The sequence below is a fragment of the Chiloscyllium punctatum genome, chromosome 5 (assembly GCF_047496795.1).
Source record: "Chiloscyllium punctatum isolate Juve2018m chromosome 5, sChiPun1.3, whole genome shotgun sequence".
Lineage (NCBI taxonomy): Eukaryota > Metazoa > Chordata > Chondrichthyes > Orectolobiformes > Hemiscylliidae > Chiloscyllium > Chiloscyllium punctatum.
The window spans coordinates 45,510,648-45,524,568 of record NC_092743.1 but is presented as its reverse complement, the minus strand read 5'-3'; the positions used below and the strand labels follow the sequence as shown (position 1 = coordinate 45,524,568).

Sequence of the window (13,921 nt, the reverse complement as noted above, 5' to 3'; positions counted from 1 at the left end):
ATCGACTATTATTCTTTACTTCCTGCCACTGAATTGATTTTGCATTCACTTGCTACTTTCCATTGAGTGGCATGGGCTTTTACTTTTCTGATCAATCTTCAACATGCAATTTTGTCCAAAGCCACTCTAAAATCACATGTTGATTACATCATACGTGCTACCCTCATCACCCCTCCTTGTTACATCCTAAAAAAAACAATCAAGTTCACCATTTGTTCCCTAAACAAATCCATGATGACTGTCCTGTATTTGACCCACCTTCTATAAATGAAATTACTGCCTATGTAATTTTGTCATTTAATCATAAAAGAGTGTGGTTTCAGCATCCAGTCTTGTGATCGATGACTATTCAGCACACAACTTGAATCTCGTAGATGCTGAAGAGCGTTTGATGATCAAGACCTCAGCTGCTTATTGCTATTGTACCCATCGTATTGTTAAGCTATTCCAGTTATCTTTCTGCTCTGAGGAATGTAGCACTAACTTAAGTCCATCCCTGGTACCATTCGAGCACATTTCGGCAATGTTTTGACAGCCTTGCTGAAAGAGTTGGACACACCACTTCCATTTGCAGCTGACCCAGTGATTTATAAACGTTTCTTAATGGAAGAAAGAAGTAAGAATAGAAAATGCTAGAGTAAAGGAGAGTGAAGTAGTGTCAAAGTTCTTATGCGACCAACATATTGTTACTGTCTTATAATGAGTAATAAGACATCATGATCTTGTACATTGATCACAATAAACTGAGTGGGATGCTCTGCATTCAATAGCTTTCAGGAGTTATGAATGCATTCCATCTCTATGTACACAATGTTCTGCAGACATGATAAACTAATAAAACAGTCATAGCTGTGACCAGCAAAATCAAAGCTACTTCCAATTTTATTCTGTAAGTACCATTAGCAAAAGAGTCATCAATGCATGGGTTTCCAGAGTTAGGAAACAAAGATGTCAAAAGTTGGGTTACAAAACTGCACAGCACAAACGACTTACCTGCTGTGCCTTCAAGAAGGCTCCTATCACTTTATGCTGCTTCATGATTTAAATCTGTCAGCAATACTTTTTCATTCCCCCTGCAGTGACTTACCCTGATGTTGTACAAATGTTGTATCTGTCAACTGGGAGTGAAATGTAAATGAGATGACCGTGCAATTTTAACACAAAACTATCAGCAGCCTCAATTCTCACCCAGTTTGGTCAATACACATGTTTGTGCCCTTATGATCCTTATGTTACCCTTATGATCTGATCCTAAAAGTCAAGAATTTTTCCATAGAATTATTCACATCAGTAATATGGTGGCACTACCATAAAGGAGAATAGTTGAATGTGTATGCCATCTTCAGGACAATGTTTAAACAATAATTTATTTTTAAATTGTCAAGGAAGGCATTGCCTGGACAAGGTTTATTTTAATGCGGCACCTTTTTGTTGTAAAGCTAACCCTGTAGCCTCCAGAAATGTCTTGGTTTGTTTTAACATTTCTACTTTAGTAACATGTCATTTGGATTTGCTGAGAAACCTACCTGAGCTGTCTTTTCTTCTCTGACAGATTTCTAAACGTTTACCAACCCCTTCAGTTGGGTGGAATCAAAGAGTCACTATCAAACCGCAATGATCAACGAGCTTTCACTGGGTTCATTGGATGTATAAGAAATTTAATTGTTGATAGTAAGGTAAGTTCCGGTTGCACTGCTATAGGAAGGATATTATTAATTTAGAAAGAGTTCTGAAAAGATTTACAAGGATGTGGCTGAGATTGGAGGATTTGAGGTTGAAAGAGTGGCTGGATCGGTTGGAATTTTTTTCACTGAAGCATAGGAGGTTGAAGAGTGACCTTTTTATCGAGATTTATAAAAAATCATGAGGGGCATTGATAAAGTGAACAGCAAAGGTCTTTTCTTTAGGATAGGGGAGTTCAATACTAGAGGGTATATTTTTAAGGTGAGAGGAAAAAGATTTAAAAGGGATCTGACAGGCAACGTTTTTACACAGAGAGTGGTTCACATATAGAATGAACTGCCAGGGGAAGTGGTGGATGCAGGCACAGTTACATTTAAAAGACATTTGGACAGAAACGTAAATAGGAAAGCTGCATTGTTGGTTTGCTCGCTGAGCTGGTGGGTTGTCATGCAGGTGTTTTGTCACCATGCTCGGTGACATCATCAGTGCAACTCCTGTGAAGCATTGTTGTTCTACTCCACGTGATATTTGTATGATTTGTTAAGATGAATGTTGTCATTTCCAGCTTTTCTCTGCAGTGGTTTGTATATGGAATCTATTTCTACATGCTTGTTGATGGCATTCCAGGTTGAAAACCAAGCCTCAAGGAATTGCTGTGCATTTCTCCGGTTAGCTTGTCCCAGGATGGTTATATTATTCCAGTGAAATTGATGAACATCCTTGACTGCGTGTATTGAGATGAGGGAAAGTTGGTCATGCTGTTTTGCTGCTAGTTAGTGTTCATGTATCTGGATTGCTAGTTTTCTGCCAGTCTATTGTAAAGATTTAGAGGAATATGGGCCAAACACGGGCAAGTGGGACTATGTTAGTTTGGGAAACTTGGTCAACATGGACTAGTTGGACTGGAGACTCTGTTTCCATGCTTTATGAGTCCATGATTCTACATAATATCTGCTGTGAATAGTTGTTGTGATTTTGTGACCTACATGGGCAACTCTAGGAGAGGTTGTAGCATGGTGGTAAAGTCACTGGATCACCAACCCAGAGCCCCAAGCTAATGGTCCAGATGCTCAGAAATAGTTAATCATGTGATCGGGTTAATAGATACCTTTTTTTGCATAGATATAAAGAGGAAATAAATGGAACTGGTGTGTGGATGGAGCTGTCAAACTGAGTAGTTAATAAACTCTATTGACAAAGAAATGTAGCTTGGTTTCTGTCTTAATGATTGGCTTGGATCTGAAAAGGCACTGATGACATAGATTCAAATTTCATCATGGCAGATAATGAAATTTGAGTTCTGTAAAATATGGAATCAAAGGCGAACTTAATGACAACAGTGTAGTTTTTGTTGACTACCTTAAAGGCCCATCAGAAAAGGAAATCTGCTATCCTTACCTGATCTGCCTGCATGTGATTCCTGATCCAAAACAATGTGGTTGACTCTTAGCTGGCTTCTGAAATGGTCCCACAAGTCACTCAGCTGTATCAATCTGCTACAAGGCTAAAGACAGAAATGAAACCAAATGGACCACCAGGCATCAACTTAGGCACCAAAAAGGACAATTACCAAACCAATTACAACCTTTGTCGACCATGCAAGGTTCTCCCTACTAACATTTAGGGGCTTGTGCCAAAGAATAAGAAAGCTGTCCCACAGACTAGGCAAAAACAGCTTGACATAGTCATGTTCAATAGAAAGATACTTTACAGACATCACCATCTCTAGTGTGTCCTGTCTCATCAGTAGAATGGACCTACCTAATTAGGCAGCGCATTGGTATACATTGGGAGGGAATTGCATTAACTTCTCAATATTGACTCCAGACACCATGAAATCATCAGGTCAGACATCCTGCTGATTACCACCTACTGCACTTCCCTTGCCTGATGAATCCCTGCTCCTCTATATTGAACATCACTTAGAGAAAGAGCTGAGGGTGGCAAGGGCACAGAATGTACTGTGGTTGGGGGACTTCAAAATACAATGCTTAAGAGTGGTTTGACAGAACACTAATGACCAGGTTGACTGAGTCCTGAAGGATATAATTACTAGATTGGAAAGTAACATGTAACCCCACTAGTTAAGAATTGATGAAGAGTTTGAATTGAGAACTACAGACATGGTAGTTCGATGTCAATAGGAGGGAACATTGTAGAATCTATAATAATGTGGTAACTGTACATTTAGAAATTTTTTTTTAAAATGAAGAGTTGTGGATTTATGATGGAGAAGTCATATTTGACAATCTTATTAGAATTTGTTGAGGATATCACTTACATCATTGTAATGGATTTGCTGTAGTTGTATTTTTAGAAGCCCTTTAATGAGGTCACATGCAGGAGGTTAGTAAATAAAATTAAAGTTCATGGAACTGGGAGAAATATACCATTGTGAATTGTGATTGGTTCATAGACAGAAAGCAGAGAGTAGGAATAAACAGATCATTCTCAGGATGGCAGGTTGTTATGAGCAGGATGGTAGAAGAATAAGAACCATGTCTCCACATGCTCACAATATTTATAAATGATTTGGATGTAGGCACCAGCTGAAATATTTCCAAATTTGCTGACGACATCAGTTGTGAAGAGGATGCAGGGAGGTTTTTGTGAAGATTTGGACAAGCAAAGTGAATGGGATCGAGCATGGCAATGAAATATAAAGTGAAAAAACATAAAATTAATACCATTGGTTAAAAAAAACAGACAAAGCAGAATATTTCATTAGAAAGCGCTGAAGTCCAAAGGGGACCTGGGTGTCCTCATTCATGAGTCACTTAAAGTTAGCAGATGCAGCAAGCAATTAGGAAGTCCAATGGTATATTGACCATCATCACAAAGAGATTTGAGTGCAGGAGGAAAGATGTCTTACTGCAATTGTACAGAGCCTTGATGAGTCTAGAGTTGGAGTATTGTTTATAATTTAGATCCCCTTAGCTAAGGATTACTACTTATATTTGAAGTGTGACAGAGGTTCATCAGATTAATCACTGAGATGTTGGAATTGTTTTATGTGATGAGATTAAGGAGACTGGGTCAGTATTCCCTAGAAATTTGACGTATGAGGGCTGACCTTACTGAAACCTAGAAAATTCTTATAGGGCATTACAGAAAGGGTGTACATAAGATGTTGATTCTAATACGAGGGGCTGTAATGTTCGGAGAAGGGTTGGGCATTGAAGACTGGTGTGAGGAGGGATTTCTTCACCCAGAGTGTGGTGAATGTTTGGAATTCACTATCCCACAGTGCTTGAAACTCATATTCAATCATTGAGCATGTTCAGGATAGAAATCGCTAGATGTCTGGAAACTAATGACATCAAGACATTTGGACGGAGTACGGGCAATGGTCTAATTGAATAGTGGAGCAAAATCAATAGAATGCCTACATCAATGGCGTACTTCTGATTCTCTTGTCCTATGTACCTATATTGGGTCTCTGAAGAAACCAAGAAAAGGGAAAAACTTAAATCAATCTCGCTAAACTGCCTACTGCAGATGAATATGTCCATGACAGTATAAATAAGAGTTACCACCAGACAGTCATTGTGGAGTCAAAGTCTTGTCATTACCATGAGGCTACCCTACATCATTCTGTGTGGCTAAATGGACCAAATTTGATAAAACCTAGCGCCTTATATCAGCGCATCCTAGATTCTATGGGTCATTGGCAGCAGCAGAATGACACTCAACCATTTGTAACTTCATGACCTGGTATACCCCATACTCTACCATTACCATCAAGCTGGGATGTCAACCCTGTTTCATTGATGAGTTCAGCTGTATATATCAGAAACTGCATCAGACTTACATAAAAATGAGGTGAAGCTACAACACAGGGCTATGACCATATTGCAATACAATAAATTACCAAGGCTCTTTTGACAGCACCTCCCACAAACTCTACCACCTTTAAGGATAAAGGGAGGAACACATAAGGGGAGGTAAGTTCTTCCCCAAGCTATCCTGATTTAGAATTATATCCTTAACTATTGGCAGGTGAAATTCCTAGAACTCCCTCTATAACCTTGTAAGTGTACCTACACAAGGTGAACTGCAGTGGTTCAAGAAGGCAGCTCCTCACCAGGTTCTCAAGAGCCTGATATATTACAATGGGCAATAAATGCTGGCCTAGCCATTGACATCCACACTCTGTAAACAGACACTTAACTATGGATTCTGACTTTTCACTTCGGTCACAAAGAAAGTTTGTGCTTCATTTATATTAAGGCAATTTAATCATTTATAGGAAAACGGAAATTGCTGGAGAAACTCAGCAGGTCTGGCAGCACCTGTGGAGACAAAGCAAAGTTAATGTTTTGCGTCCAGTCACCCTTTTGTTACTGGCTAGGACGAGGTGGTATATATACTGAAGACAGGGGGTGGGGGATCCAGTGGGGGTTAGGAAGAACAAAATACGTGCAGACAGAACTCAGAGAGAGAGCGTGAAAGAGAGAGATATTTAGGCAGACAAAGGGATAGATAGTAAGCCAGGGAAAAAGAAAAACTGATAATGGAAACCATGAATAGGTCAAAATGAGTTGGCTGTGCTGAAAGCAGCCTGTCATAACAGTGCTGAGGCAGTGGGGTTGGGTAAAGAACATGGAAGCAAGGTGTTCAGGTCCTAAGATTATTGAACACGATATCAGTCCTGAAAGCTGCAAGCTCCTAAGTAGTAAATGAAATGCTGTTTTTGCAGCTTATGCTGAATCTCACTGAAATACTGCAGAAGGCCTGAGACAGAAATGTTGGTAGAAAGTATGGTTTTGTGTTGAAGCAGCAGGTAACTGGAAGCTTGAGATTATGTTTGAAGACAGAACATACGTATTCCAGAAAGCCGTCACCAAGTTTGTATTTTGCATCCACACTGGAGAAGAGACACACTGTGAGCAGCAAATACAGTAGACGAGATTGAGCAAAGTGCAAGTAAATTGTAGGAACGTATATCTAGGGCCTTGGCTAGTGAGGAGAGAGCAAGTAAACAGGCAGATGTTGCACATTCTGTGACTGCATGAGAAGGTGCTGTGGGAGGTGTTGGAGGGTGTTAGGAGTGGAGGATCGGTGGACCAGGTGTCCTAGAAGGAACAATCCCTGCGAAATGCTGACAAGGAATGAGAAGGGAATATGTGTCTGGTTAATAATTTGTACTTTCTGCTTACTTGCTTTCCTGCTTTAACCTTGCCCATTTCCCACATGAACAGTCTGAGTAAGGTTGTTCCTTTATTAGTGCTGAAAATGAGTTGCTGGAAAAGCGCAGCAGGTCAGGCAGCATCCAAGGAGCAGGAGAATCGACGTTTCGGGCAAGAGCCCCTTGGATGCTGCCTGACCTGCTGCACTTTTCCAGCAACACATTTTCAGCTCTGATCTCCAGCATCTGCAGTCCTCACTTTCTCCTCTTTGTTCCTTTATTAGTGGTTTGTGAGTAATATTTATTCCCATTGCAATTCAGTACCCTCCATGTATTGATCACTGATTGGCTAAATTAACTCCAGTACATAAACTCAAAACAGCCAACACACAAACAAGTCCTTTCTTCCAGCAGCAGATGTGTTTGATCTTCAGCGCTGAATGTCGTGTGTGCTAACTTACTACCAATTAATTCCTACTGTGCAAAATTGCTCAAATGCACACTTTACCCACATATTGCTAGCCCCTTTAATATCAGTGGGAGTGACAAGAGGTGATTTATTTTATTCATTCATGTGATATGGGTATCAGTTCTGCAACAGAGTCAAGCTGCAGGAGGGTTTGAGCATATAGCCAAACTCATCTACAGTTGACCACACAACAAATAGTGCTCTGTATTTAAGAGTATTTTGTTATTAATTGGAAGTTGCTGATCTCAATCACTTCCTCATGGACAATTCCAAGATAGCATCAGCACAGACCTGGCAACAATCACATCCCTAGCCTTAGGCTGAATGGAGGAATTACAAGAGGGATAAGAGGAAAATATAATTTATATAAAAAAAGAAAAAAAACTTTGTTAATATTCTCAAAATTCTAAATGCCTTGCATGAAATGTCCACTTCTGATCATTATCTATTAATGCATGTTGTGTCATTTATTTAAGTTTTTGTAATTTAGTTTATACCCTAAACAGTAACTTGAAAAATTTTCATTTATATGTTGCTACAATAATTTTCAAGTTTTATACGTGTCTCCTAAACTGCTCATTTCTCTCTGGTGTTAGGTGTATGACCTGGCAAATCCTGCAGAATTCCTAAACAGTACCCCAGGCTGTGCAGTGACGGATGGAGTTTGCCGTAGTGCTGGGACATACTCTTGTGGTATTCATGGCAAGTGTTTAGGAGAATGGGGTTCCTTCAGCTGTGACTGTAAACCAGGCTATACCGGATATAAATGTGACAAAGGTAATGACAGATCTTGGAATATCACGATTGATTGCCAAACCTCTGTTCACAAAATATTTTTCCTTTTGCCAGTTTCTTTTGCTTCAATAATTTCTTCTGAAACTAATTACCCACTTTTCCATAATACCATAAGAAATAGGAACATGAGGAGGCCTTTCAGCCTCTTGAGCCTTCTCTGGTATTCAGTTGGATGATGGCTGATCCAACTGAGTGCAGATGGACATTTGGAGTGAGAGAAAATAAGTAAAATGCTTTTTCAATAATGCTACATTTTCCCCATGCACTGCATATTAAAATATTATGTGAAAAGCTTTATAATGGTGCAATGGCTGAGCATCAGAGACATTTGATGCAAAACCAAACATTACCATGCAGTTTTAGTAGCATCAAGTTATTCATTATGGTCATGTGCGTATTAGGACAGAACCCCCCTGGTGCTCACCTTCCACCCTACCAACCTTCGCATAAACCGTATCATCCGCCGACATTTCCGCCACCTCCAAACGGACCCCACCACCAGGGATATATTTCCCTCCCCACCCCTTTCCGCAAAGACTGTTCTCTCTGTGCCTACCTGGTCAGGTCCACGCCCCCCAACAACCCACCCTCCCTTCCTGGCACCCTCCCCTGCCACTGTAGGAATTGCAAAACCTGCACCCAAACCTCCCCCCTCACCTTCATTCAAGGCCCCAAAGGAGCCTTCCACATCCATCAAAGTTTCACCTGCACATCCATCAATGTCATTTATTGTATGTTGCTCCCGATGCGGTCTCCTCCACACTGGGGAGACTGGACGCCTCCTAGCAGAGCGCTTTAGGGAACATCTCCGAGACACCCGCACCAATCAACCCCACCGCCCAGTGGTCCAACATTTCAACTCCCCCTCTCACTCTGCCAAAGACATGCAGGTCCTGGGACTCCTCCACCGCCACTCTCTCACCACCAGACGCCTGGAGGAAGAACGTCTCATCTTCCGCCTCGGAACACTTCAACCCCATGGCATCAATGTGGACTTCACCAGTTTCCCCTCCCCCCACCTTACCCCAGTTCCAACCTTCCAGCTCAGCACCATCCTCATGACCTTTCCTACTTGCCAATCTTCCTTCCCACCTATCCGCTCCACCCTCCTCTCTGACCTATCACCTTCATCCCAGCCTCCATCCACCTATTGTACTCTTTGCTACCTTCTCCCCAGCCCCACCCCCTCCCATTTTTCTCTCCACCCTGGAGGCTCCCTGTCTTCAGTCCTGATGAAGGGCTTTTGCCCGAAATGTTGATTTTCCTGCTCCTTGGATGCTGCCTGACCTGCTGTGCTTTTCCGGCACCACTCTAATCTAGATTCTGATCTCCGACATCTGCAGTCCTCACTTTTGCCTATTTGTTTGATTGGGCAAACCACAAATTCAAGGAGCTCTTGTTGCAAAATAGTTTGATTGATGCTTTCCTTACTGTCGCGCTACGCAAGGTGTTGGAGCTTTGACTCAGTGGATACTTAGAACCTCCAAAAACAGGCAGGTTTTTGTTGGGTTGAACATGAAAGTTTGGAATAATCCCAAACCCGAACTCCAAATTTGCCTCGTATCTGTTCACTTCTGGTTCTAACAGAGGAAGGAAAGGGAGAGAAACAGCAAATCTGTGACCAGGAACCACTGTACCACTTTCACACAAGCCTCCAAACAAGAATCAGATTCCTTGACCAATGAGGAGAAAGTGAGGACTGCAGATGCTGGAGATCAGAGCTGAAAATGTGTTGCTGGAAAAGCACAGCAGGTCAGGCAGCATCCAAGGAACAGGAGAATCGACATTTCAGGCATGAGCCTTTCTTCAGGAAGGGCTTCCTGAAGAAGGGCTCATGCCCGAAACATCGATTCTCCTACTCCTTGGATGCTGCCTGACCTGCTGCGCTTTTCCAGCAACACATTTTCAGCTCCTTGAACAATGAGGCCATAACTGATATCGATGCTTAATAAAAACGTAGTAGTTTGTCCCCTCCAGACGAATTATCCCAGTCTGCTGGCCAATATTTAAACCTCAAGAATGAGAATTTCTCAATCATAAGCACTTTATAGACACTTTTATTATCTTTCTGGACTTTTAAATTTTATTCCCATGCTTACCTGTAGTTTCTTTTAGTCTGTAACAACACTTAAAGTATCTGTACCTAGGCACACTGTACCCAAGATGGTGCGACAGGCAACATTACAAGGTTTTCACTGCACTCATTGAGTGCATGTGACAATAAAGGCTTTTCTATTCTATTCAAACCCAACTTCATTTTAAAAAAAATCAGGTCATTTGCTGTTTGTGGGAGTTTTCGGTATTCAGATTAAATGTTGCATTTCCTAAATTAGAACAGGAACTATACTTCAATAGGTATGCCATTACCTGCAAACTCCTTTACGATGTCTGCGGTTACTCATGGTGCTATGTAAATGCAAGCCTTTTTTAAAATTTGTTTTTTTTTGTTTCTTCCTTTTTGTGTGGCAACTTGGAGACCAATTGCCCACTCATCCAGCACCTTTTACTGCCATTTTTGTTTCTCACAGTTCTGAGGGTTTGTGGAGACATTGCAAGTTTGCAGGGAAATGCTGCAACCCACAAGGACCTGCCTCCTCACAGGCACTTTCTTACCACAAACAGGAAAAACAAGAGTCAGAGACCACCCTGGTGAAAAGAGGAGGAAATTGATGTTGGGGCAAGGATACAGCATTAGATTGTTTGATGTGTCCCAATTCTTGCTTATCATCCCAGAACAGTAAAGCAAAATTGAGATCAAATATAACTCCTATCTCTGAAGTATCAGATTGAGAAAGACGACAATCTTACCTTTGGAGGAGATGTGCAGAGTAACAGCAGATTTTATACTGCTTTGTATTAACACTGCCATCAAGTGGAAAAACCTGAAATTACATATTTGATGTCAGAATCATTTGTAGAAGAAATAGGAATGAAGACAACTGTGTTATTGAGAAGTGAAGAATGGGACAAATTTTCCTGTCAACTGCAATTACAGTGCAGCTTCAGCTCAATGTGTCATTGCCTTGTTCTAGACCTTCATTTCTGAACTTGGCTGGGGAACAAGAGAATTAGTATTAATTTAGTTCTATTTTCAGTGAGACTTAGGAAGTGACACAGCAGGGAGTGGTGATGGTGGACTGAGGTTTGTGGATGCAGATGTGGATATTAACATCTTCAATATTAGTTTGTGTTATATAGACCATATTACCAGCAATGTTATAAGAATTGAAAGATATAATATATTTTCACATCGCTGGTGGTACTCTTTCACTTTTAAATGATCCCTGGCCACCCATAACAATCCTGTACAATGTGGTGTTGCTAGTCCCCACTCTTACTCAGGTGCATATGATAGGTCTTACGTACATTGAGTAATATATTTCAGTGATTTGTGCTTAGTTGCAATACAACTGTGCAGGCTTAGGTAAATACATGGAATGCCTGACATCATTGCTGGAAGTGGTGTTGAGGAGTTTGAAGAATGTTCAATTTTCTAATATCTAAGGAGAAACTTCCATATAAACTGAAATGGCCTTACTATGGTAACAGAGTGGACTGATGTTAATGATCTCCCTCCTGCTTTGTAATCTTAAACTGATTGCATTCACCCTTGTGAAACTTGAAAGGGTTTAGAAAAGAATTACAAGGATGTTGCCAGGGTTGGAGGATCTGAGCTACAGGGAGAGGCTGAACAGGCTGGGGCTGTTTTCCCTGGAGCGTTGGAGGCTGAGGGGTGACTTTATAGACGTTTGCAAAATTATGAGGGGCATGGATAGGATAAATAGACAAAGTCTTTTCCTTGGGATCGGAGAGTCCAGAAGGTTTAGGGTTAGAGGGGAAAGATATAAAAGAGACCTAAGGGGCAACTTTTTCACACAGAGGGTGGTACGTGTCTGGAATGAGCTGCCAGATGATGTGGTGGAGGCTGGTATAATTGCAACATTTAAGAGGCATTTGGATGGGTATATGAATAGGAAGTGTTTGGAGGGATATGGGCCGGGTGCTTGCAGGTCGGACTAGATTGGGTTGGGATATCTGATCGGCATGGATGGGTTGGACCGAAGGGTCTGTTTCCATGCTGTACATCTCTATGACTCTAATAATTGGTAAGAGGAGGCCAGCTGCCTTCCCATGTAGAGAGGAGGAACCCTGGAGTAAGCCATCTTTGCATCACTATATTACCTCCTCCAATTTTAAACCTGAAAATGCTGTCATCAATTTTAATGAGTGGAAACTTGGATACACTGCAAATTGATTACAGTGACTATAATATCCCATTTTTTGACCACCATCTAAGCTGATGTGAGCTGCTCAGAAGATAAAACAGTGGAAGAATAAATGTCAAACTGTATTTGCTTTATCTGGATTTCTTCCTTTTGTCGATTTTTCCATGGCATTGAGTGGGACATTGTCATAAGCATCAACAGCCCTCTGTTACCTCACTCAAGTGAATGATTTGCTGTCATCCTGTTTGTTAGTATGTAAAAAATATGTCTCAAAAACCAATGGACAGATTTCAACTGGTGCACATTTACCATCTGACCCAAGGAAGAACTGTTTAGATTTTATAAGTGATGCAGATCTGGAACTACATCCTGGAATATTCCAAAGGATCCATTACATCTGAGAGATAGTGTGAATTTACTTTTTGTTGAGAATGTTGTTGATTGTTGTGGTCGTCTCAGCTGCAGTAGTGGAATTTGTCACAGCTGTTAGAATTTGAGCAGAATTTTCAGAGCAGATTGTTGAATTTGGATTGATATGAATGTTCCTCAATAAGATGGAAGCTCTTAATAAAAAGATTTTGTTTGGCTTTGTAATTACAGGATATCAAAATAAGCAAGAAAATGCCTCAAAGAACAGTTGTAAAATTGTAATAAACAGCCATGACTAAATCTATTTAATAGTTTATTCTGTTTCCAAAAGTAGTAGATTATGTTTTTTATCCATATGTAAAGGACGATGTAATATTGATAGTAAGGGCTATTTCTCATTTATTCTTATGAGGATAGTCCCTACACATCCAGAATGCTGTCATTATACAAAATTTGTATTCTCCCTGGAACAGTAAGAATACTTGATTTTAATTCTATTGGCACATTTTATAGGGAAAAACAAATCTCAGGTAGTAGTGCATATCTCTTACAATGTAGTTTAACATTGAGTTAACACAGTGTAGTAGAAATATGCAATCTACTAATTGCCCTCTTCACATACTATAAGAATTTTTAAAATTTAAATTAAATGTAAAAAGACAATGAGTGTTATTCAGTTAACCGAGATTTATTTTTTGTGCTGTAATTACTTAGATTTTGAATAGCTCTTCATCTTTTGTTTTGCCCATAGCTTTGCCTGAATGGTCCTTTGAAAAGGGCAGTCTGATTCAGTACCAGCAGAAAGGAGCACTTAGCACTCGCAGAACACAAGTGCAGCTGATGCTTCGTACCCGACATCCCAACTGTTCACTCTTCAGCCTAGCATCTAAGGACACCAGTGAATACATTATATTGGAGGTAGCAATGAAATGGTTTGTTCAAAACTTGCATGCATCGGCTATACACCAGCCACAGCTTTTCCCAGAATTTAGCTTCAAAACTATCAGGCTTTGTGATGCAATCAGAACCCCTCAGTAACGTTCTAGGCATGCTACCATGTAACTTTATAATAGTATCCAAATTTTCATGTGAATTCATGTATCATCTCAGCAACGTGTTTAGGACATTCTATCACATAATTCTTTGGAGACTCTAAATGAAGACAAAAATATAAGATGGAATTTGATGTGGGGAAGTTTAAAGTCATCCATTTTACATCTGAATACAAAAAATGAACTTTCTTTTAACTGT

The 13,921-nt window shown here is 40.4% G+C and overlaps 1 protein-coding gene across 2 annotated transcripts in view; it reads left to right on the top strand.

Annotated features, from left to right (window-relative positions):
- The window catches only part of LOC140477040 (neural-cadherin), a 261,541-nt gene that overhangs the window by 212,000 nt on the left and 35,620 nt on the right, over window positions 1–13,921 (top strand). For both annotated transcript variants that reach the window (XM_072570203.1, XM_072570202.1), the window contains exons 26-28: window positions 1,553–1,676; window positions 7,877–8,057; window positions 13,422–13,588. In XM_072570203.1, the coding sequence (XP_072426304.1) occupies window positions 1,553–1,676; window positions 7,877–8,057; window positions 13,422–13,588 (472 nt within the window). The remainder of the gene's footprint in view (window positions 1–1,552; window positions 1,677–7,876; window positions 8,058–13,421; window positions 13,589–13,921) is intronic.